General features: G+C 37.0%; 2 protein-coding genes across 4 annotated transcripts in view; both read right to left on the reverse strand.

Moving 5' to 3' along the window:
• LOC132862518 (caskin-2-like) overlaps nt 1-3,213 on the reverse strand; it is a 62,867-nt gene extending 59,654 nt beyond the window's left edge. For all 3 annotated transcript variants that reach the window (XM_060894579.1, XM_060894569.1, XM_060894562.1), the window contains exons 1-2: nt 3,047-3,213; nt 927-1,276 (exon numbers count right to left, since the gene is read on the reverse strand). In XM_060894579.1, coding sequence (XP_060750562.1) covers nt 927-1,020 — 94 coding nt within the window. In that variant the 5' untranslated portion in view covers nt 1,021-1,276; nt 3,047-3,213. The remainder of the gene's footprint in view (nt 1-926; nt 1,277-3,046) is intronic.
• Nucleotides 3,214-5,752: 2,539 nt separating this feature from the next.
• Nucleotides 5,753-12,094, reverse strand: LOC132862547 (alpha-N-acetylgalactosaminide alpha-2,6-sialyltransferase 1-like). Its single transcript, XM_060894611.1, has 9 exons — nt 11,848-12,094; nt 11,422-11,695; nt 11,144-11,306; nt 10,458-10,626; nt 10,185-10,323; nt 9,331-9,434; nt 9,055-9,138; nt 7,008-7,107; nt 5,753-6,352 (listed from the first exon to the last, which is right to left on the reverse strand). The coding sequence occupies exons 1-9, from the start codon at nt 11,940-11,942 to the stop codon at nt 6,173-6,175; spliced, it is 1,308 nt and encodes a 435-aa protein (XP_060750594.1). The 5' UTR covers nt 11,943-12,094; the 3' UTR covers nt 5,753-6,172.
• Between the last annotated feature and the right edge of the window lie 11,892 nt (nt 12,095-23,986).

A 23,986-nucleotide genomic window follows, 5' to 3' on the forward strand; every position in this document is an offset into this window, starting at 1 on the left:
GTGGTTAGCACGTTTGCCTCACACCTCCAGGTTTGGGGGTTCGATTCCCGCCTCCGCCTTGTGTGTGTGGAGTTTGCATGTTCTCCCCGTGCCTCGGGGGTTTCCTCCGGGTACTCCGGTTTCCTCCCCCGGTCCAAAGACATGCATGGTAGGTTGATTGGCATCTCTGGAAAATTGTCCCTAGTGTGTGATTGCATGAGTGAATGAGAGAGTGTGTGTGCCCTGTGATAGGTTGGCACTCCATCCAGGGTGTATCCTGCCTCGATGCCCGATGACGCCTGAGATACAGGCTGAGATACAGGCACAGGCTCCCCGTGACCCGAGGTAGTTCGGATAAGCGGTAGAAGATGAATGAATGAATAATCATTAAGCAATTAATGTTTTGTTGCATCCTTTGCAAAAATATCTCCTGGTCAGCATCTAAATTGAAGGGTGTGACTAAGCATCAGATAAACTAATTAGCGGAGTTCATCGACCGTTCGCTCTGATTTTTGCTGATCTTGTTAGGCTTCCAGGACATAAAATCTGGCTAATTACGATAAAGTACGGCACTAACTACATCGGCGTCCAGCAGAGGCTGAAGACGATCATTGAACATCAGGCTTCTGTTCCGTTATCAAGCTTAAGGTGTCACATATTTACCAGAAATGAGATTGTGTTAGAAGTTAAATAAACGTGAGATGATCTACGGTGATGAAAAAGACGTTCGTCTGAAGTGTATGAGATATTATTCATGTGTAACGTATAATGAAACAAAGACCAAAACTGAAACTTGAAATATGACGTAACAGAAATGCTGATTAAAAATTAGTAGAAGTTTTTCTGAGTGCCCTTTTCTTCATTATGCTGCGTGTGTAAACTCAAAAACTTCCACTAATCGAAGACTTCCCTTCAAAAACTCGGCTTCTTAGCCGTCACTCACTTACTGTTTCGGTTGGCCTTGATCTTGGCGAGAAGTTTTTGAGCAGCAAGAACATCTCCGTTTTTCACAGCCAGCAGGAGGTCCTGCTCTTTACCCATGGCTGCTGTCCAAACCTGATGATTTATGGTCTGACTTCAGATAGGCGTAACAACACGTTCTCCACAACAGGCTGCATGTCTTTGCTTTCCAAGCATCACGTTAGCTGTTAATTCCTTTAACAGATGCACTCTATATAGTCTGGGTTTTCTTATTCCGACGGCTTAGACATCATAAGCAAGAGACGCAACTCCACCCGTCCTGTTTATATAAGAAAGTAGTAAATATCATTTTGTATCCTGGAACTTGCTGAAGGTCCTAAAAGAGAAGAAGGAGGAAAAAAAAAGTTAGGCATCAAAACTGCAATTTCTAACTTAATGCGTTCTGAGTAAAGTAGCTGTCTGGGAATAGGCTGGAGATCCAGGACTCACACCCAGGCTACTATTTTCAGCCGTTCATGTCCAAACACACCTCAGAAAGCTAAGTGAGAGCTTTGTGGCCATTCATTAGCAGGTTCAGGACAAAAAAAAAAAAGCAGATCTGGGTGGAGATCCCTAAGGACAGGATCAATAACAGGACTGGATCGGCTTTAGAAAAAAAAATTTGAAAGCGTCTGATTGAGGGTTTGAAATCAGAGTCAGGTCTTAGGAGTCTCAGGAGATTCATCAAGGTTTGGTTATATTCAAATTTGACTCGACTGTATGCAGGTTGCTGAGAAAAAAATCATCTTCAAGTTCTTTTTTTTTATTCTGGAAGAAATTTGACAGACATCTGTTCAAAGTTAATAAGATATCAGCACCACGTTTGTGATTGTTGTTTTGTTTTCATAAAACTGGAGAAGTGCATTTCAAGCTCAAAAATAAAGACGTTTCACTTAAATTGCACGAACTCGCATAAACGCACGTGACATCACGTAAACAATCTGTAATTGCATGGGGAAAGGACTGTACACGTGAGATCACAGCTGAAAATAAGGAAATCACATGAATAGAAATGAATCGTGGGAGAAAATCTTAAAAAAAGGAAATCGTGCAAAAGAAAATTGCAGTGAAAAATTAATCATGAAAAAAAAATCATAAGAAAATGATCAGTGAAATTAAATGAATAATTTAGGTGAGAAAATCATCCCTTAGAGTGAAAACATAATTGTACAGGTGAAAAATTAAATAACATGGGGGGATAATATGTAAAAATATTTTAATTATGCAAAAAAAACACTTGTAAACAAACAAAAAACAAACATTTGAAACATTTTGATTTGTTTTGTTTTCAGTTCAAAAGCTAATATTAAAACAATTAAAATATTAGAATTGTAAACAATAACAAACTTCCTGTGTTCGTTCTAGTGGATAGAATCGTTACACACACACACACACACACACACACACACACACACACACAGTATGCATGTGAAACGTTAATGTACAAATAACGTAACCATGGTAGAAATAAACACGTCACTGTCTTGTGAAACTTTCCTGTGATAAATGAACTATGATAGAAAATAACACGTGAAAAATGATAGAAATAAACGAAATATAAGCGAAAATACGTTTATATATAAACACATACCGTAAATGTGAAACTTCACAACTTAGAACAAATAAAAACAAGCAAAGGAAACATCTGTAAAATACACAACGGCTAAAAAGCACACGTGGTTTTTCACGTGACCTTTAGGTGACTTTTCTCTAAAGTCAACAGCAGAAAGGATTTGTTTTGTTTTCAGTTCAAAAGCTAATATTAAAACAATTAAAATATTAGAATTGTAAAAATAACAAACTTCCTGTGTTCATTCTAGTGGATAGAATCGTTTTACACACAAACACACAGATACACACATACAGATACACACTCATACACACACATACAGATACACACGCAAACACACTCACACTCACACACACTCTCTCACACACAACACACGCAAACACATACTCAAACACACACACACTCACTCTCTCACTCTCTCTCTCACACACACACACACACACACACACACACACACACACACACACACACACACACACACACATATATACACACATACACACATACACACATGGTGTTTATCCACAGTTAACTCACCGCGTAAAATGAAGTTGATGTAGTCTAATAACCACTAAACAGAGTGTTAATAATAAACGATTAATCCAGTTGTGTGAGCTCAGCCTTGTGTTTCGTCACACAGGAGACGGAAACCGACTCCGGTAGCGCGTGAACGTGTTTGACACTAAACCGAGCGCTCGCGAGTCAGCAGAGAAGCGCGCGCTCGTGTCTCCGTTAAGCTCCACCCAGAAATTCTAAACACAACTTTATTTGCCCCAGAGGTAGAAACGTGCAAACTGGAGAACGTCAGGAATTAAAAAACTTAAACCACAATCTGCTGTAGTAATAATAATAACACAGTTTAAAAAGTTTCTCTTTTCAATATTTTGTCACTATGAGATCCAGATTCATACATCAGAAAAAAATAGTTTATTATCTTTCATTATTTATGTTGACATTATTTCCTGTCCATTATCACCCACATGAGGATGAGGTTCCCTCCTGAACCTGGTTCCTCTCAAGGTTTCCTCCTCATGTCCTCTCAGGGAGTTTTTCCTTGCAGCTCATCTCATTAGGGATAAGAACAGATATATAATATTTTACATTTTAAGTTCATAATTTTCTGAAATTGTTTTGAAATTGTATTAATTTCATTGTTTTTAAATTGTATATATTAATCTGTTTATTTTTATGTTATTATTATTATTATTATTATTTATTTCATTATTAAATAACTATTATTATTATTTATAGACAGAATGAGTATTAAATATGAATACAGAATATATGACTGATCAGTTATGTACATAAAGCGTGGGAGTGCAAATAACAATATTGTGCACTATTATGCTTTTTGTATAATATATATCAGCAGTAGTGTGTGTAATTGTGTGTAATATATACGCACTACTTCGTTCGTGTGCGTCCACTTTATTAAGACCACCTGTACACCTGCTTATTCATTAAGCTATCTAAAAAAAAAACGACCTCATTTGCACGTTTTTCAACCCAATGTTTGCACAAATCTTGCTTGTATCTGCACTAAACACTCGGCTGTGCCTTATAGACAGGTTTTAACTAACATGGGTTGACATTTTAATCAGTACAGACTTGAATACAATGTCTGTTGCTCGTAGTTTAATTGATGAGAAATAGTTGGTGGTGATGGGGGGGGTGGGGGTGGGGGAGTACTGTGTTGTGATAATCTTGTTTTTCTGTATGTTGCTTTGTTGTTTTTCTGCTACTGGATGCTTGAATTTCCTCCGGGATCAATAAAGTATTTATCTATCTATCTATCTATCTATCTATCTATCTATCTATCTATCTATCTTATAGAAGTTGAATGCTTTATGCATACGGTTATGATGACACAGGCGAAAAGGTGAAGAGTTTCAGATAATGTTCACATCAAACATCAGAGTAGCTGAAACTTTGTCACTTTGACCTTGGAGTTCTGGTTAGTCTCAAATGAGTCAACACTACCTTAATTTTATGTTTTTTTTTAATGGTCCTTTTACGGTCTTCGTTTTATGTAAGTATTTCAGAAACGGAAGTTTTTCCACAGAATAGTGTGAGAAACAACAATAACGACAAAAAACATTCAGTGAGCGGAACAAGGAACGGCTTGTTGATGAGAAAGGTCAGTAATTACTTTTTGCACGTGTGGTGAGAAGAAAAGCAACTCCAATCATGCTGAGGTCAAGATGTATCTACACAACCATCCATCCAGCTATTTACTGGGTCAAGTGGAACCGGGAGTCTGTTACAGTGAAATATCCTCGAGGACGAAACCCAGAAGAAATCCTCGGAGCACAAGAACATGGGAACTCCACCAACACGGGACACAGGGTGGGAAAATGACCCCAACCGTGGAGGTGTGACGCAAACTAAAGGGACTGTTCATTATTTATTATTGCCTAGACAAATGTTTACCTTAGGTCGATCTCGTTCGCATGCTCCTACACATCATGTATTATTTCCCACAGAAAAAAAGAAGAAAACATTGTAGGTGCCATAGTCAGTCAGCTGTACAGTCTGGTCTTTATCAGTAATCAGGTCTGTGCTGAACTCAGACTCATTAGTTCCTCGGGAGCTCTCGGTTGCACTATTATAATCTGTTGTTATTTTACATTTACATTATTTCCTGTCCATTATCACCCAAATGAGGATGAGGTTCCCTTCTGAGCCTGGTTCCTCTCAATGTTTCTTCCTCATATCCGCTCAGGGAGTTTTTCCTTGCTGCAGTCACCTCCGGCTTGTTCGTTAGGGAAAAGGATAGATATATAATATTTTACATTTTAAGTAAATATTTTTATGATTTTTTTAAATTGTATTCATTTCATTTCATTTTTTAAAATTATATATTTATCTATTTATTTTTATCCTTTATTATTATTATTATTATTATTATTATTATTATTATTATATTTATTTATTTATTTATTTATTTATTTATTTATTTATTTATTTTCTCTCTCTCTCTCTCTCTCTCTCTCTCTCTCTCTCTCTCTCTCTCTCTCCTGTTTCCATACTTCTGTAAAGCTGCTTTGAGACAATGGGAAATTGTTAAAAGCGCTATACAAATAAATTGAAATTTAATATAAATAGTCTAAAAGCGCCACCTGCTGGCAGAATAAAACACAAATACTTATTTACAGACTAGAAAGTGCAGGATTCTGAAAGGTTCAGCATCTTTTCATAGCAGAAACTGGGTTTTATTTTAATAATTACATTAACAATCTCATTTTTACTTCTTGATTTCTACATAAAAAATACACAACACAACAGATCAGACAATAACTGAAAATGCCTCAAATGTGTTTTTTTGTTAAGGTTAGTCACTGTGGGTAACATCATTTAATATGAATAAAATCCTGTTCAAAACATATTTTCATTAGATTCAAAATCCAGTACAAAAAAATAAATAAATAATAAAAAATAAAAAAAACACATATAATTGACACAAATGTAAAGTAGCAGGAAAAACTGCTCCACATTGTGGAACAAATCTTTCATGACCCAATAATTCAGTAAAATACCAAATTCATATTACAACAAGAAAAGATGAGAATAAACTATAAAAACACACCTGAATGCATATAAATACATGCATTGTGAATGCAAAAAAAAAAAAAAAGTTCAATAAGTCTGTCTGCCAGACTGGTGTCATTGTTCCTGTCTTTGATAAAGGTTGATGATCCCAGCATCATGCAGCTTCTTCCAGGTTTTCATCTCCAGTTCATAGTCATGATTGATGTAAAAAACAACACTGGTTTTTGTGGTTTGTTCAAAATAATAGTTGGAGTATTTGCTGTAATCCGCAGTTATGTATCCGTAAACGTCCACCTGAATTACGATAAGAAGAGACGTGAGCTCTGCAATCAGCAATAAATAACATATCGTTTATAAAGTAAATATGAAAGAACTGTATTTATAATCCTATCAATAACATCTATTATTATTAATATTAGTAATAGATGTAGTATTGTTGTTGTTGTTGATGATGATGATGATGATGATGATGATATATTAAGATTAAGATGAAGAGAACAGCAATACTTACTCTTATTATCCTTAATATTGGAATAAGGTTAATAAAAATTTGCTGTTGTTGTCGTTAATAATAATAATAATAATAATAATAATAATAATAATAATCTTTTTTAATTAATAATAATAATAATAAATAATAATAATAATAATAATAATCTTTTTTAATTAATAATAATAATAATAATAATAATAATAATAATAATAATAATAATAATAATAGTGGATGGAATTAATTTATTATTTATACTGTAGCAACAACAAAAGACAACTGTTTACTTACATGTAAAATGTTCAATGAATTTTTTGTTACTGAATTAAAATCTTTGCTGTCAGTAAATTTTTGTCTTTTGTTAATGCTTCGGCGCAATTTATACACACAACAAACAGATAAAGAAAAGCACAGCTTCTGCCTGATGTGAGATGACAATAATCTATTAGATCTTCTCACAATATCGCAGGTATGAAGAGCCAAGAACAATGTGAAAGCTCCATTGGTTGGTCTGTACATATGCCAGTGCGGCTGCTCCAGACTTTCAGATGGCAGGAATCTGAAATCATAAACACACACACACACACACACACACACACACACACACACACACACACACACACACACACAATATCAGTAAGTGTAGCTACGTTCGGTCAAATAGAACACTAGAGAAAGTGTGACAGGATATACTGGTACAAAATGTTACTAAAGTGAAACAAATAAAAAAAAATACACACATTCAGGATTAATTTGTTAGTTTGTCCTGAGAATTATTATTATTATTATTATTATTATTATTATTATTATTATTATTATTATTATTATATACACAATACAATACTGTGGCAATATTACAATATACAATATTGTGGTAACTCTTAACAGAGCAACAAAATCATTAAAACATAACACATGTGTACGCTGTGAAATATATACAAGATTGGACACATCTGTATTGCCTTGATCACGTTATATCTTTTTCCCAGAGGCCAAAAAAATGGAATTTGCTCTTGTTTTATTGTGTATATGTTGAGCATCATATGTTTTTGCCATGTCTCACTCCACGGTCGTGGTTAATATGAAGTTCATATGAAAGTAGACACTCAGAGCTTTAAGAATATGTAGTGTTTCAGAAAGATTTCTGTTTTTCTCTAGAATACTAGAGGCAACATATTTATAGAAATGCTCCAAAAAAACAAAAGTAAACGTTGATATCGAACCCATTTCTGCCCAAGCCCCGGGTGCTTGTTCATAAGTATCTAAACTTTGAAGCTGTTATCTTCAACCACTAAAATTCAGTGTACAGTAAGGTTATCAACAAAGGGGAAAAACACACGTCTGACACTGAAAGCCAACAGAGTACTGAGTCATTGTAGATCAGACTCACAGACACAGGGGTGTCAAGTGTCACACATGGAGAGTGACAGTCACGCATTTTGGTCTTTTGTCACGTTCTCCCGCCACACATTGTATTTGTCACGCAGAAAATCTTTTTGACTATTTATCATATATTTAAAATGCTGCAGCGCCCAAAACGTATCAGTCCACACCGCTCTCTCTATGGAACCGGGCAGGAATCAAGCGCGTCTCCCCTGGAGTTCTTAGTCGAGCCTGACACTTATCAGGCAATCGAAAAAAGAGGCTTTACAACAGCCAATCAGACAATAGCACTATTGTATCTGGGTAAGATTTAACGCAACAACCAATGAAAAAAAAAAAACATATTCATTAAAGAGGGTATTTTCGATGGTCGGTTTGAACAAAACCTCAACACAAAACAGTTTGTCTCTGGACGGGACATTGTCCTCAATCATGACACTAAAAATGACTGGGCTTGAGCTGAACTGTTTTAAAAGGGAGCAACATTACAAATGATAAAGGAGTCCAAAAAGGCAACAAACACTTACAATAAACAACACCAGTCATAATCTCTCTCTCTCTCTCTCTCTCTCTCTCTCTCTCTCTCTCTCTCTCTCTCTCTCACACACACACACACACACACAAACACACACACACGTAAATGGAAATTAAACAAATACTTTGGTTAAATTGTAGTTAGTGATCCTTAACAAACACAACAACTTCCCCATTATTGTTTTTATATTTATTTTATTTTATTTTATTTTATTTTATTTTATTTTATTTTATTTTATTTTAATTAATTTATTTATTTATTTGTTTATTTATTTGTTGGGGGGAGGGTTGGAGATGTCACGCTTAACTGTCTTCAAAACTGCAGACAAGCCCTGCAGACAAAACATCACTCATTCATTTATACTGATTACAAATATCCCATAAGATGATGTCCATTCCGTCGATGGAAGAGAAAACTAGTGTACTGGTAAAAACAGTAAATATAAAGCCATTAGAGACATAGTGCATGCTGTAGTGTATATTAATTGAACTGTAGTGTATATAAAGTGTATTGTGATGCATTTTAAAAAGTCTTCCGCAATCAAAGAGACATTGTTTTCATTAAAGGAGAAAAAAAAATTCTTCAAACCTGTTCCGAACGTATCTTAAAAAGTCAGGATGAAGAACGTATAAGGAATCCTTTTGGAGCCGGTCGCTGTAGTAGGTATTTGGTCTGAGTAATAAAAGGTTCATCAGAAATATTTTACGGCCCTTTATATAATTAGAACAGTTATAGAAATTCACACTTCTCTTTACTCAGCAAATCGGACGATTAAATCCGCATCAATCATTACGAGCTTGGTAAATATTTGATTTTAGGTTTTATGAAACACAAATAGTCCTTTGTCTAAGACTGACGTCTTACCTGTAACCTTTGTAAGATCCGTATGTCAATGTTTTGTTCAGCAGGAGGCCTTCGAGCCACTCGAAATCTCTAAGACCCTCTGGGATCATCACATATTTAATACCCTTTGGGTTTAAATGAAAAGCAGGTAGAGTTGAGTCAAATGTTTGCACCCCAAAATAAAAAAGACAAAAAAAATAAATAAAAAAGAGAGAGAGTTGGATTTATATACATTCATTCATTCATTTTCTACCGCTTATGACGCTCAGGTGTCATCGGGCATCAAGGCAGGATACACCCTGAACGGAGTGCCAACACACACTCTCTCATTCACTCACACAATCACACACTACGGACAATTTTCCAGAGATGCCAATCAACCTACCATACATGTCTTTGGACCGGGGGAGGAAACCGGAGTACCCGGAGGAAACCCCCGAGGCACGGGGAGAACATGCAAACTCCACACACACAAGGCGGAGACGGGAATCGAACCCCCAACCCTGGAGGTGTGAGGCAAACGTGCTAACCACTAAGCCACCATGCCCCCAATTTATATACAAATAATTCAATTAATACAGCAAATAAATAATATAATACAAATGAGATTACAAGTAATGTATATTCCAATGTTAATATTAAACAAAAACCTGTTTAAAGGTTTGTATTTAAACAAAAAATAAACAAACAACAAACTAAATGAATATTTTTTTCTGCATAAAGCATAAACATTCAAAATCATTCAAAAATCTGTTTAAATATAGAATTTAAATAATAAACAAAAAAGCTCATTTCAAATAAATGTACATTTTCCACCCAGAGATCACTGCACAATTTTTTACGCTATTTGGACGTCACAACAACACGGCACCGACCTCATCCTGTGGAATGCATTCGAAGCCGTAACTTTCCAGGTTTAAAAGAGACTGGCTTAAGGAGAACGAGGTGTGCACGTACACCGAGGTTTTATTCCCCACGTCATTCTCGAAGCCTTTCGTGACTGCTCCGTTCACTCTGTTGGAAACAGAAGTTAAAGGTGAGTGGGTAAGTGTCCTGACTATCAGAGTGCTATAGAAAGCTGTTCTCAGGTTTCAAACAATGTCTAGAAAGGCAGGTAAGTCAAGAGCTGCAAGTATTTTCCTCTTTACCGGAAGACGTAATTGTGAGAGTCTATCTCTTTGCCCATTCTGGAGCCGTTGAGAATGCCACCGGTGCCAACGACAGCGCAGCGGATGCATCCGTCTGGTGAGTCACTGGGCACTGGTAAAAGCTGATTGTATATCGGCTTGGGGATCAAATCGACTGCCTTTTTGATGTCTTTAGATAAACCCAAAAGAACAAGAAGAAGAAGAATGAGTAGAATATCTTTGTGTTGTTTTTGCTCTGAGAAAACGAACCAAGGACTTTTTGATGTACACTGATTATACAACATCAACAGCTAGATGATAATATCATATTACATATGATAATAATGTGTACATAGTAAACAACATTGTTTGAACATTTACTGCAGCCTTTGAATAATCCAGGATGTATTCCATCCATCAGTCCATCACTCTAGTCCACAAGGCAGGGTACATCCTTGACAGGACGCCCACAATTGCACACACCCTCACACAAACATTTACATGCTACAGATAATGTATAGATTTCAATCAATCTACAATGCATGTCATGCATATCTTTTGACTTGTGGAGGAAATCAGATTACATGGAAAAACACCAGGGAAGCAGGGAGAACATACAGAAACTCCACACAAACATGACGGAAACGAGAATCAACAACTGTGAGCGTGAGGCAAACATTAACCAGCAATCCACCCAAACTACTTACCCATGTAGTTATATTCCATAAACCCAAAGGGGTTGTTGAAGTGTGCTAGACGGTTCCACTCGTTCATATCGAGGTGACCGTTGTGAAACCAAAGCTGGATGTTCCACATTGCAGCCTTCTGAAACTCTTTATCTTTAGAGTTCTGGTGAGACACGGAGCAGACCTAGACAGTAACGTACAGTATGATGTTATACATCACAAGGCAGCATTGATACCATCCACAAAAAAAAACGTATTACAGAATCCATCTAGTTAAAGAAGATGTAGGAAATTCAGACCGGTCGTCGTGCTTCGCTGCTCTGCATATAAACATCCTCAAAGTCCCAACTGGGCATCTTTGTGAATTTGTCTTTGTAGATGATGGGAAAAGGTGTTATGTCGATCGGATGTTTAAGCTCCGAGGCTCCTTTCGTGGTTTTCTCAGGAGACAAATTGAGTGAAGGCGTATTAACCACATTCCCGGTTAGAAGATTTCCTTTGAATTTTTCTCCACCATTCCAAAATGAATCTGAATTCCTTTCAGGATTATTGAATGCCTGAAATCCTGGAAGACTACAGGATAAAAAAAAGATTCATCCTGATAGTAACTCTGAAAAAGACTGCTGGTATAACAGGAAGCTATTTCTAATCCAAACATCACACTTCTAGTTCAAAACAAGTAGCAGAAATCACATATCTATACAAAAACACATACAAAAACATACCTGATCCATTTTACTTGAATGTTGATCCAAATTAAAGTATAAATCAGGCCACAGAAAAACAGTAATGTTGAAACAGCAACCGCTTGGCTCTGCATAGTTCAGGATTGCGTTATCTTTCAAGAGGTGTGTTGAAATATAAGGTGTGTGATGTGAGTGACTTAAACCGCCTTAAATATAAGGGGACTACACCAAAACAAACTTGTAATGAGGCACACGTGATTGTGAGGCATTATAACGTATTGCTCAAGCCACCTTCTAAACAGATTTAATACAATGATATATATCTTCAATTTATTCTGGAATTAATAAAGTATCTATCTATCTATCTATCTATCTATCTATCTATCTATCTATCTATCTATCTATCTATCTATCTATTATCATGAGCAACAATATGCTTATGTACACTAAACATATGCACAACTGCTTATGTACACTAAACGTATATATACTACTGAACACTGAATAAACTCATGACCTGGAAAACGCAGGTAACAATTTACTTACCTAATCTTTTTCCTCGAGGCAACAAAAATGGAGATTGCTCCTGTTTGGTTGTGTCCATGTTCAGCATTGAAACGCTTTGTCGTGTCTCACTTTACATTGGTGGTTAATATGAAGCTTATATAAAATTAAACACAGTCTAGTTGGGGCAATATTCATAAAAACATTCTAGAAAACAAAAACATCTAGTTGTTTTTTTTAGATTTTCAATTTTTCTATCTTGAAAGTAAATGATATCAAACTTATTTCTGCTTGTGAGATGCCCCAAGTGTTTGTTCATAAGCACCTACATATTAAAGTGTTTATCTTAAGATCCAAGGCTATAAAAAACGTTCATTTGTTTATACTGAGTGAAAACGTCCATTTCAAGCTTCATACTTGTAAACGGGTTAATTGGCAAGAATACACAATACACTACACTTTAATACAACAAAGTTGACATTAATGTATATCTGTTTAATTGTCAAATAAATACACATGCTTTAATTAAAATGTAGAAGGCAGAGCTCCTGAGTTCTGGATTCTGATTGGTCCAAAGGTGCTGCTTAATTTTCTATAACAATTTCTACAATCTTTTAATTAAAAATGTTTTTTTACAAAAAGTTGCTGTATTTGAGAGTGTGTGTGCGTGTGTGTGTGCGTGTGTGTGTGTTTATTATTGTCTGACAGAAAGAGAGAAAACCTGGTGCATAAATGACTGAGCGTAAGTCATAGCAGGAGCTTCCTTGATCCACAACATTAATTAATATAACAAATTCATAAATGGAAAAGAAAAGATGCTGAAATTTATGAATGTCTTTAAAAAAAATGTAAAAAAAAATAAAATAATAATATTAATTTAAAAAAAAGCAAAACCCAGTATTTCATCTTTTTTAGTATTTTTCTTGTCACAGTTATTTATTATTTTTTTTGCTTGCTTCAGAAGTCCGCCAGGCCAAAATAACAAACAAAACAACCTCTAAATATACACAATTACACTAGAATAAAGTGATCATGAAAGAAAAGTAAAGCACAATAGTAAAATTTCCTCGCTTGCCTCACCAGAGTCAATTTCAATGTTTTCAGCTTCAATGCACTTCTTTACCCATTTTACTGTATGACAGGGGGAATTGACGGGCATTAAAATTGCTGGCTGATTGGGTGATGAACGCAGAGAAGGAACCGCATGGGGAAGTCGTGGCCTAATGGTTAGAGAGTTTGACTCCTAACCCTAAGTTTGTGGGTTCGAGTCTCGGGCCGGCAATACCACGACTGAGGTGCCCTTGAGCAAGGCACCGAACCCCCCAACTGCTCCCCGGGCGCCGCAGCCTGCCCACTGCTCCGATGTGTGTGTTCATGGTGTGTGTGTTCACTGCTGTGTGCGTGCACTTTGGATCCGTTCACTGCCTTCTATCCCCAGTTTGATTCATTCATTCATTCATCTTCTACCGCTTATCCGAACTACCTCGGGTCACTTATCCGAACTATCTCGGGGGTCTGGAGGAAACCCCCGAGGCACGGGGAGAACATGCAAACTCCACACACACAAGGTGGAGGCGGGAATCGAACCCCCAACCCTGGAGATGTGAGGCAAACGTGCTAACCACTAAACCCCCTGTTTACACAATCATCTGTTTAAATAATTTCCTGCTTACAATGGGGTGTTTGCTCATTCTGTTATTTGGTGTGCTAACGCTTACAGATATGAGACATAGGAAAGTGTGTGTGTGTGTGTCTGTGTGTGTGTGTGTCCACTGTATTTCATTACACAGGTCTGTTAATGTAAAATAACAACCGTCAACTACACTTATGGAAAGTATATATGCTTAAGCAAAGTTCAGAAAGTTCTAAACTATTCACAGCACAATGTTCGTATCTCAACAGGACATGGATCTTAGCGTGTTTGTCGGACATGTCATCGTGGAAGAAGTTAAAACTCACTCGCAGCAAAACTGAACTTCTGATCATCGGGGATGTGGTAGCTCAGAGTTTAAGGTGTTGGGCTACTGATCTGATCCACCAAGCGGCCACTGCTGGGCCCCTGAGCAAGGCCCTTAACTCTCAGTTGTAAGTCACTCTGGATAAGGGCGTCTGCTAAATGCCATAAATGTAAATCATCCCAGGTGATTTATCCACAGGTCAGTATCTTGCAATATCCCTAATAACAATCGGATCTCCCCTGCACGGCTTGCAACCTCGGCGTAACGTGCTAACCACTAAGCCACTAAGCCAACCACTAACCACTAAACGTGCTAACCACTAAGCCCCCTGTTTACACAATCATCTGTTTAAATAATTTCCTGCTTACAATGGGGTGCTTGCTCATTAGTGTTAATTTCGTCAGATGAGACGAGACGAAATAGGTTCGTCAACAACCTTTTTTTTTATGACTAAGACGAGACGATGACAAGACTGTACCACTGTCCAAAAACGCTGACTAAGACTAAATTAACATGCATTATTGTTGACGAAAAAAGACGAGACGAAAATGTTTTGTATAAAATAAAAACTAAGATAAAATCTCTCTCCATTTTCGTCTACAATTGTCTCTGCTTTTTCATCAGCTGTTACGCCTTTAAAATATTCAGAACGAGTTCGCGGCTTCGCGCTGTTGCTCAAGTTACAGGTCTGTGAAGCGGATCCTGCTTATTATATTGCTACCTACCAAATAAATCGATAATTTGACTCAAAATGATGATTTAAAAATGAGTTTATTGATTTAAAAACGATTGTATTGCTTCCTCTAAAGAAAATAGTGCGCTCCATCTCTACGGTTAGAATCCTGTGTGTCCATGGCAACGCTCTGTTTTTCATGGCAACGGTGTGTTATAGTTCGCAGCGGTCTGTTATGAAGAAATAAAATAGTGTGTGTGTAGAAAGAATTCGTCCACACGCCGCTCAAATAAATAAATAAATAAATAAATAAAATCTCCTGAGCGCAAGTCCACCCCTGGTCTAGACAGGCTTTTGTGTTAAATTATTTTCCTGTCGCTGCGCAGGCTCTTTTATTGTACATGACAGCTTATGTCCCGATGACCGGTCTTTGCATTACGATTAAAAGCAGTATCAATAAAGTAAAAAATGTGATGTGCAGTCAAGTTCGAGTGTATGCACTGTTTGAACGAGTGTTCTCAACTTTTCACTGATACTTTTGTGATTCGCGGAGTTTTGACAAGTTTTATAGCCTTGATATTGTTTCTTATTCAAAAGTGGTGACAGAAAAAACTCAGCACCCCCAACCTGAAACCTCTTCCCACGCCTCTGTCACAATCACATCATAATCAAAATGAATAATTAGGCTTAAAAGCAAATGTATATGTAAGGGAATCAAGTTTAACAATTACATGTAATATTGCTCCAAATATCATCAATAATGGTGTGCGCAATACATATATATATATACATACAGTTTTGATCTTACAGTTGACCTACAGTTTTGATCTTAGGCTTTTCATTAAGTTATTTATTTCCACTATAACAGTTGTGTTCCTGATATTATTGCATTTAATGAGGCCTCGTTGTATTTATTCTTACAATAGATTCCAGATGTGGTCAAGCTACAATTTTTTGACTAAAACTAGACTAAAATTAAAAGACTTTTAGTCGAATAAAACTTGACTAAGATACCTTGAGTTTTCTTTTGACTAAAACTAGACTAAAATGACGAGACTTTTAGTCGACTAAAACTAAGACTAACAAAAAAGATATGTGAATGACTAAATATGACTAAAACTAACAAGGACACTTGGCACAAGACTAAGACTAAGACTAAATTAAAAATAGGTGACGAAATTAACACTATTGCTTATTCTGTCATTTGGTGTGCTAACGCTTAAAGATATGAGACATAGGAAAGTGTGTGTGTGTGTGTGTGTGTGTGTCTGTGTGTGTGTCCACTGTATTTCATTGTGTGTGATTCGTCAACCATGTAGCTTGACGAATCAGATTCAAAACACCGATGTTTACCTACAAAGCTCTTATGACTCCTCGCACAGCACTTCGCACCTTAACATCTGTCCCACCATCTCTCAGGGTAAGAAGTAGTAATACATCAAGTTCTGGCACCGAGTCAGTTGAATGAACTTTCTCTAGATGTGTATATTTAAAAAAAACTGCCCGGTGTTTTAGGTTGATGGTATCCTAACTTTGTAGCCTAGTGAGCCAGTGTTAATGTGTTCATCAACAGAGACTTAAGGGCACGTTTGAACATTGCACTGGACGTCTGCCAAATACCATAAACGTAAATGTTTTTATATTTTCTTTTCGTTCTATCACAACGTTTGTTTCTGTATGTGGCTCATTCTAACCAAAGGACTCTACGATGAAAGTATTTAGAGCTCTTTTTCCTACATCAAATTGCGGTTATTTAGAGTAAAAGGTATGAGGAATGAACTGAAAGTAAACTAAAGTATCATGAAAATGTGAAATGCACTCAGACTGACATGGACGTTTTATTTTATTTTTTTCGTATATATTTATTTCTTTTTCCAAAGTTATTAGCCTGCATATGAGAGAGAGAGAGAGAGAGAGAGAGAGAGAGAGAGAGAGAGAAATATTTACCTTTGTTCTTCCTCCAGCTCTTCTTTACTCATCATTTTCTCAAGCTGGCTCGTCCGCAACATACCGGGCATGTACTTTAGAGCCTGATCCTCATTATCCATCCTGTTTACTGTCACACCCACAAACACAAACACACAGAAACACACACACACAAATTGATGACATGATTGGCATATTTTTGCTTTCACAATGCCAATCGGACACTCAGTGGCACAAAACTAAGGGCCCCAGAACAATCATTAACATTTAAACATTTAACATTAAATTAATCATCACAGTCTTTATTCGTCCTTATTAACCGCCTGGTTGTTTCAGATAAATTAGTACTGTATTGTTTATATTTTAGGACCAACTAAAAGACTAATAATAATAATAATAATAATAATAATAATAATAATAATAATAATAATAATAATAATAATAACAGTGCATGCATTTAGGGGGCACGGTGGCTTAGTGGTTAGCACGTTTGCCTCACACCTCCAGGGTTTGGGGTTCGATTCCTGCCTCCGCCTTGTGTGTGTGGAGTTTGCATGTTCTCCCCGTGCCTCGGGGTTTCCTCTGGGTACTCCGGTTTCCTCCCCAGTCCAAAGACATGCATGGTAGGCTGATTGGCATCTCTGGAAAATTGTCCGTAGTGTCCGTATGATTTCATGAGTGAATGAGAGTGTGTGTGTGCCCTGTGATGGATTGGCACTCCGTCCAGGGTGTATCCTGCCTTGATGCCCAATGACGCCTGAGATAGGCACAGGCTCCCCGTGACCCGAGGTAGTTCAGATAAGTGGTAGAAAATGAGTGAGAGAGAGTGCATGCATTTATTTTTTCACAAAAAGTGGCCAGCGCTTCAGGTTTAAATCTGAATATAGACAATTATTCTGAGCAATAAACAGATTATTTACTGGAGGGTTTTTTTTTTAAATAATGAAAAACACCTGTTTAAACTGTTTAGGACATGGACCTTATTTAAAACAATTGTGCACATATTGACCCCATGACATCTACCTAGTAACCATTTATTAAAGACAACCAGCAAAATAAAGGTGTATCTTTCCCATACACCCTGTTCAGCTTGTTTACCAGGACACGGTCTTGATAAAACTACTTGAATGAATTGATCTGACAGGTAAATATGCAGTAGGAGGTTCTGGAACCGATCCAGACACTGTGTTGGTTTTTACACTCTGGCCATTATGTACATTACTCACTTTTAGTTAAATATGTGACACAATCTTACACAAACCAAGTGTAGATATGATGTTATCTTCTAAGGTATCTGATGTAAGAAATGACAAATTAACAGGTTATAGTGTTCTTGTGTTATATAATGAGCTTTTTTAAAAGTGCTTTTGGAAGACTTTTATAATAATGCATTAAAAAACAGAGCAGGTTAAAGCGGTATTGGAACTTATCTCTGCATCACAATCAACACATCTAGCTTTTAGGCTTTAATCCTCTTTAAACATATTATTAACTGCAGGTGGCAAAGCGAGTTTTTTCGGCTAGGCTACGTTCGTGTTGAACCAGGCGGAAGGTGTTTCAGCAACAACTTGTCATTTCTTCATCTGTCCATTTCCATTTGAAGTGGATTTATAAACGAACAAGAAAAACATCAAAGGGAAAAAAGAGAGAAAATGGCTTCCGCTACAGGAAATGCAGTTACAGGTAGTTAAAATATATTAAAGATATATAAAAGATATTAAAATACTGAAAGGATTACAAACATCATAGTCTTATTAATACCAGTTGGTTATCTGATTGAGTGCAAACCCCACCCACCCCCAACAAGCCCATATAGTGTCACTGTGAGGGCGGGGCTTTAGAGGGTTTAAGCCCGTCATGTACTGTCAAATGCCCATTATTTTTAAGATTGAAAACATTTTACATTTACGACATTTAGCAGACACCCTTATCCAGAGTGACTTACAACTGAGCAACTGAGGGTTAAGGGCCTTGCTCAGGGGCCCAGCAGTGGCAGCTTGGTGGACCTAGGGTTCGAAGCCATGACCTTCCGATCAGTAGCCCAACACCTTAACCCATTTTACACCACCATAAAATACTCATGTGCTTATTTTATGTATATATATATATATATATATATATATATATATATATATATATATATATATATATATATATATAAAATGTTTTCAATCTTTAAAAAACAGGTGCATCAAAGTGGCTTTTTTTTCCCATAGACTCCCATTATAAATTCCCATAGACTCCCATTATAAATAACTCGGCAAGCTGTTGAACTATCTACACCAAACTCGGCCAGCTCCTTTAGGGTGATACTCTGAACAAACTTTTAAATTGGTGTACCGACTGGCCTTCAGGTTGTGCCGCAGCCCCGCCCCAAAATCAAAAAACTTTTTACACCATGGACATGTGACATATCAAAACACTCAGAACAATGAGGGGAACTTCCTCACGTGTATTTTGATGACGTCACGTGATGTCACGTGATGTCACGTGAAAATAAAAAATTAGCACAACATGGATATGTGACATATCGTTGCTGTCGGACGGAAACCTCGTATGTCCAAATTTTGTCAATTTCATATTTTTTCACATATCAATGCTATTGGTCAGTTCCCACGTGGGTCTGTTATTTTTACAAGTTATTAACCAATCTAAAGCCTTAAAAATAGCTTGAGCGCAAATCTCTTAACTCCATTGGACACTTCAACTGTCTGAGAAACCTCGTAACTCCACCTCTTCTTCACTCCGCGGGAGAGATTCGCGGCATGTTTCTCCTCAAGATTAAGGGTCGCAACGAATCAACACGTCTTAAAGTGATATCTAAAGTGATTTTCGTGGGGCTCAAAGAAAAAAAATCTTGACCCCTGCTAGTTCTGGTGCTCATCTGAGGACAGGAATTTAGCGCAAGACAATCCACTGCAACGCGGACTAAACCCTGTGTACTGCAGATAAGATAAGATTGTATCTTACAATGTCAAGGCAAACCGTTATGTTCAACAAGTAGCTGCCTTTGCCGTCATGCTCATCACTTTAAGCAAGCTGGCTGACTTTTTGCCTCGTTATTATAGGTAAACATGCCGTATAACGTAGTGAAACGATAATTTGACCTTTATTAATTTTATTTTTTCTGGTGAAGTATTCCTTTAACTATTATTTTATCTATGTTTATCTGTGTTATTGATGTATTTTAAATATCTATTTATTACTGCTTATTATACATTTTCATTGACGTTTTTATAATATAATATTTGAATTAAATTGAATGTTTTGGATACCACTATTTAATTACTGTTTTTATTATTATTTTACTGACTTTAAGTCGGCCTACTTATAGACAATGCCTCTCTTGGCACTGTGCATGTAAAACACTGTTTTTTGGACACTAACAAGTGAAAATAGTTAGGTTAGATACATTTGAGTAGGCTGTTTTGTTAAAAATCCATAGCTGTAATGCTTCTGTGCAGAAAGAAGCCTGTGAGCCATGAAGGTAAGTTTGTGAGCAGATTAGACTAATTTCCACCTATTAGACAGCCTAATTAGCTTATCGTGTTTTGTATTGCATCACTTATAGCTCTTAAACCTTTAAAATAGAGTTTAGGAAGATGTTTGTAACTACAGTCATTAGCTTTGGTTAACTAATGAAGCCTTGTCTCTTGTCAAAAGGCTCAACGTGACCGCAGACTTTATTGAACACCGCTGGCAGCAGCGACGTCTGTGTCCGTACCGTTCTTATCAATGACAGCATAATCTCGTACCTCCCTGCTCCCAAGTCAAAAAGCTTGTATCTCCGATAAAACATGACTTTGGGAAAATGATGTGTTAATGTTGGTACACAACAGTATATGATAGCAATATAAGGTATAATAACAACTTTAACGATACAATGTTTAATAACTCAAAAAATATGCTGTTTTTTAAATTTCCTGAAAAATAATGGTTTTGTAGATACGAGGATTCCGCCCGACAGTGACAGTTTATAATATTACTCTCCAGTGTCACCTAAATGATGATGATGTTCACTATTAAGTCTGTTTCTTCCCATGGCTTCTTCCTCATGTCATCTAAAGGAGCTTTTTCTTGCCATCACTGCGTTTGGCTTTAATTTTTTTAATTCTACATTTTTCCGTAAAGCTGTTTTGAGACAATGACCTTGGTTAAAGGCTCGATACAAATAAATTTGAATTTAACTGAATAATCTTATACTTTTCATCTATCATTGGGTTTAAAGTGTGGGTTTACACACACACACACACACACATATATACAGTGGTGTGAAAAAGTGTTGGCCCCTTCCTGATTTTTTATTTTTCTGCACGTTTGTCACACTTTAAAGTTTCCGATCAAATTTAAATTTATATTTAAAAAAATTTATATACTAGTCAAAGATAACACAAGTAAACACAACATGCAGTTTTTAAATGGTTTTTATTATTAAGGGAAAACAAAATTCAAACCTACATGGCTACAAGTGTTTGGCCGAGGAGTGGCCGGCCGAACAGAATTACACTAAGAGCGCAGCGACGACTCATCCAAGATGTCACAAAAGACCCCATAACAACATCCAAAGAACTGCAGGCCTCACCTACCTCAGTTAAGGTCAGTGTTCATGACTCCACCATAAGAAAGAGACGGGGCAGTGCGGGCTGCAAAATGTAAGGGCGAGATAACAATGTCAATGAGCAAAGAGAAGAAACAAACAGGAAAAAACGACAGAAAATGTCCAAGTTTTGGGACACTATCAGAGCGTCTGTTTTCAGCAGAAGGAAACACTGCTTCAAAGCGCAGTTCTGAGCATGTTGATATGTTTACCTTTCTTCATTGCAATCACATGCTCTTTTAAAAACTTTTAAAGCACACACACGTTGAGAGAGAGAGACTTTTATATTCTGATTTATATATATATATATATATATATATATATATATATATATATATATATATATATATATATATATATATATATATACTTAAAGCACTCGGTGTGAAACCATGCATGGCCTCTAGGTCCAAGTTCCTGTCCATGTTTTTTGCCTCTTAAATACCACAAAGCATTCCAAATTAGACAGTAAAGGTTTGTTATGCATGAGCTGTAGATTTAGAATCTTTTGGTACCGAAAGTTAAGTTGCATGACTTAAAGGCAGTATTTTTGTATTATTATTACTATTTATTTTAATGTATGCCTTAGTTTTGATACTTTAATAATTAATTTTTTTGTTTTTGCATCTCAGAAAAGTTTTCATTTAAAACCCAAAATGTTTGGCACTTAAATGTACTTAATTCTTCTCAGTCAACCAAGTACAGACAGAGAAACAATGGGTAATATCTAAATGTTTATTTTTGTTGTATGTATGTCAGGACTCTGCCCGGACTTTGGCCATGTACCTTTTGTTTATGTTCCTTGTTCACGTGTCTGCCCCGCCCTTGTCTCTTCCTGCCCATTTCAAGCTGTCCTGCATTTGGGTCCATTTTTACCCCCGCGCCAGTGACAGAAGGATTCCGCCACATCAGGACCCAGCAGGACAGCTGCAGCTTGGACCGGTCGATATTGGGAGCATTTTTTTCCTTATTTGATTTTTTTTTTCCCCTGGACTTCGCGGGTTCTGGTGACATCGGTCCACATTTTTCCGGTGAGGGACGCCGCTCCGCTTCCGGTTTCTCCGTGGGGGGCGCCGCCTCACTTCTTGGTTGCGGGCCATGTCACCAGCCCGAGTTTTGTTTTGTTTTTTCGGTGTCCTGTGACATCTTCATTCTAGTGGATAGAATCGTTTCTCTCTCACACACACACACACACACACACACACACACACACACACAGTATGCATGTGAAACGTTAATGTAAAAAATAACGTAATCATGGTAGAAATAAACGCCATAATAAACACGTCACTGTCTTGTGAAACTTTCCTGTGATAAATGAACTATGATAGAAAATAACACGTGAAAAATGATAGAAATAAACGAAATATAAGCGAAAATACGTTTATATATAAACACATACCGTAAATGTGAAACTTCACAACTTAGAACAAATAAAAACAACCAAAGGAAACATCTGTAAAATACACAACGGCTAAAAAGCACACGTGGTTTTTCAGGTGACCTTTAGGTGACTTTTCTCTAAAGTCAACAGCAGAAAGGATTTGTTTTGTTTTCAGTTCAAAAGCTAATATTAAAACAATTAAAATATTAGAATTGTAAAAATAACAAACTTCCTGTGTTCATTCTAGTGGATAGAATCGTTTTACACACATACACACATACACACATACACACACACACACAGATACACAGAGATACACGCGCAAACACACTCACACTCTCACACACTCTCTCTCTCTCTCTCTCTCTCTCTCTCACACACACACACACACACACACACACACACACACAATAAACGATTAATCCAGTTGTGTGAGCTCAGCCTTGTGTTTCGTCACACAGGAGACGGAAACCGACTCCGGTAGCGCGTGAACGTGTTTGACACTAAACCGAGCGCTCGCGAGTCAGCAGAGAAGCGCGCGCTCGTGTCTCCGTTAAGCTCCACCCAGAAAGTCTAAACACAACTTTATTTACCCCAGAGGTAGAAACGTGCAAACTGGAGATCGTCAGGAATTAAAAAACTTAAACCACAATCTGCTGTAGTAATAATAATAACAGAGTTTAAAAAGTTTCTCTTTTCAATTTTTTTCACTATGAGATCCAGATTCATACATCAGAAAAAAATAGTTTATTATCTTTCATTATTTATATTGACATTATTTCCTGTCCATTATCACCCACATGAGGATGAGGTTCCTTCCTGAACCTGGTTCCTCTCAAGGTTTCCTCCTCATGTCCTCTCAGGGAGTTTTTCCTTGCAGCTCATCTCATTAGGGATAAGAACATTCATTCATTCATTCATCTTCTACCGCTTATCCGAACTATCTCGGGTCACGGGGCATCAAGGCAGGATACACCCTGGACGGAGTGCCAACCCATCACAGGGCACACACACTCTCATTCACTCACACAATCACACACTAGGGACAATTTTCCAGAGATGCCGATCAACCAACCATGCATGTCTTTGGACCGGGGGAAGAAAGCGGAGTACACGGAGGAAACCCCCGAGGCACT

This window comes from Tachysurus vachellii, chromosome 2 (genome assembly GCF_030014155.1).
Source record: "Tachysurus vachellii isolate PV-2020 chromosome 2, HZAU_Pvac_v1, whole genome shotgun sequence".
In the NCBI taxonomy this organism is placed as follows: Eukaryota; Metazoa; Chordata; class Actinopteri; order Siluriformes; family Bagridae; genus Tachysurus; species Tachysurus vachellii.

Bases quoted from the DNA above. Each gene is read 5' to 3' on its own strand.
- LOC132862547 (XM_060894611.1), bottom strand. From the start codon at position 11,942: ATGCAGAGCCAAGCGGTTGCTGTTTCAACATTACTGTTTTTCTGTGGC. The intron at 11,696-11,847 runs GTATGTTTTTGT...TTTATCCTGTAG, and splicing joins ATTCAAGTAAAATGGATCAG to TCTTCCAGGATTTCAGGCAT. The intron at 9,139-9,330 runs GTAAGACGTCAG...TTTATTACTCAG, and splicing joins GGATCTTACAAAGGTTACAG to ACCAAATACCTACTACAGCG.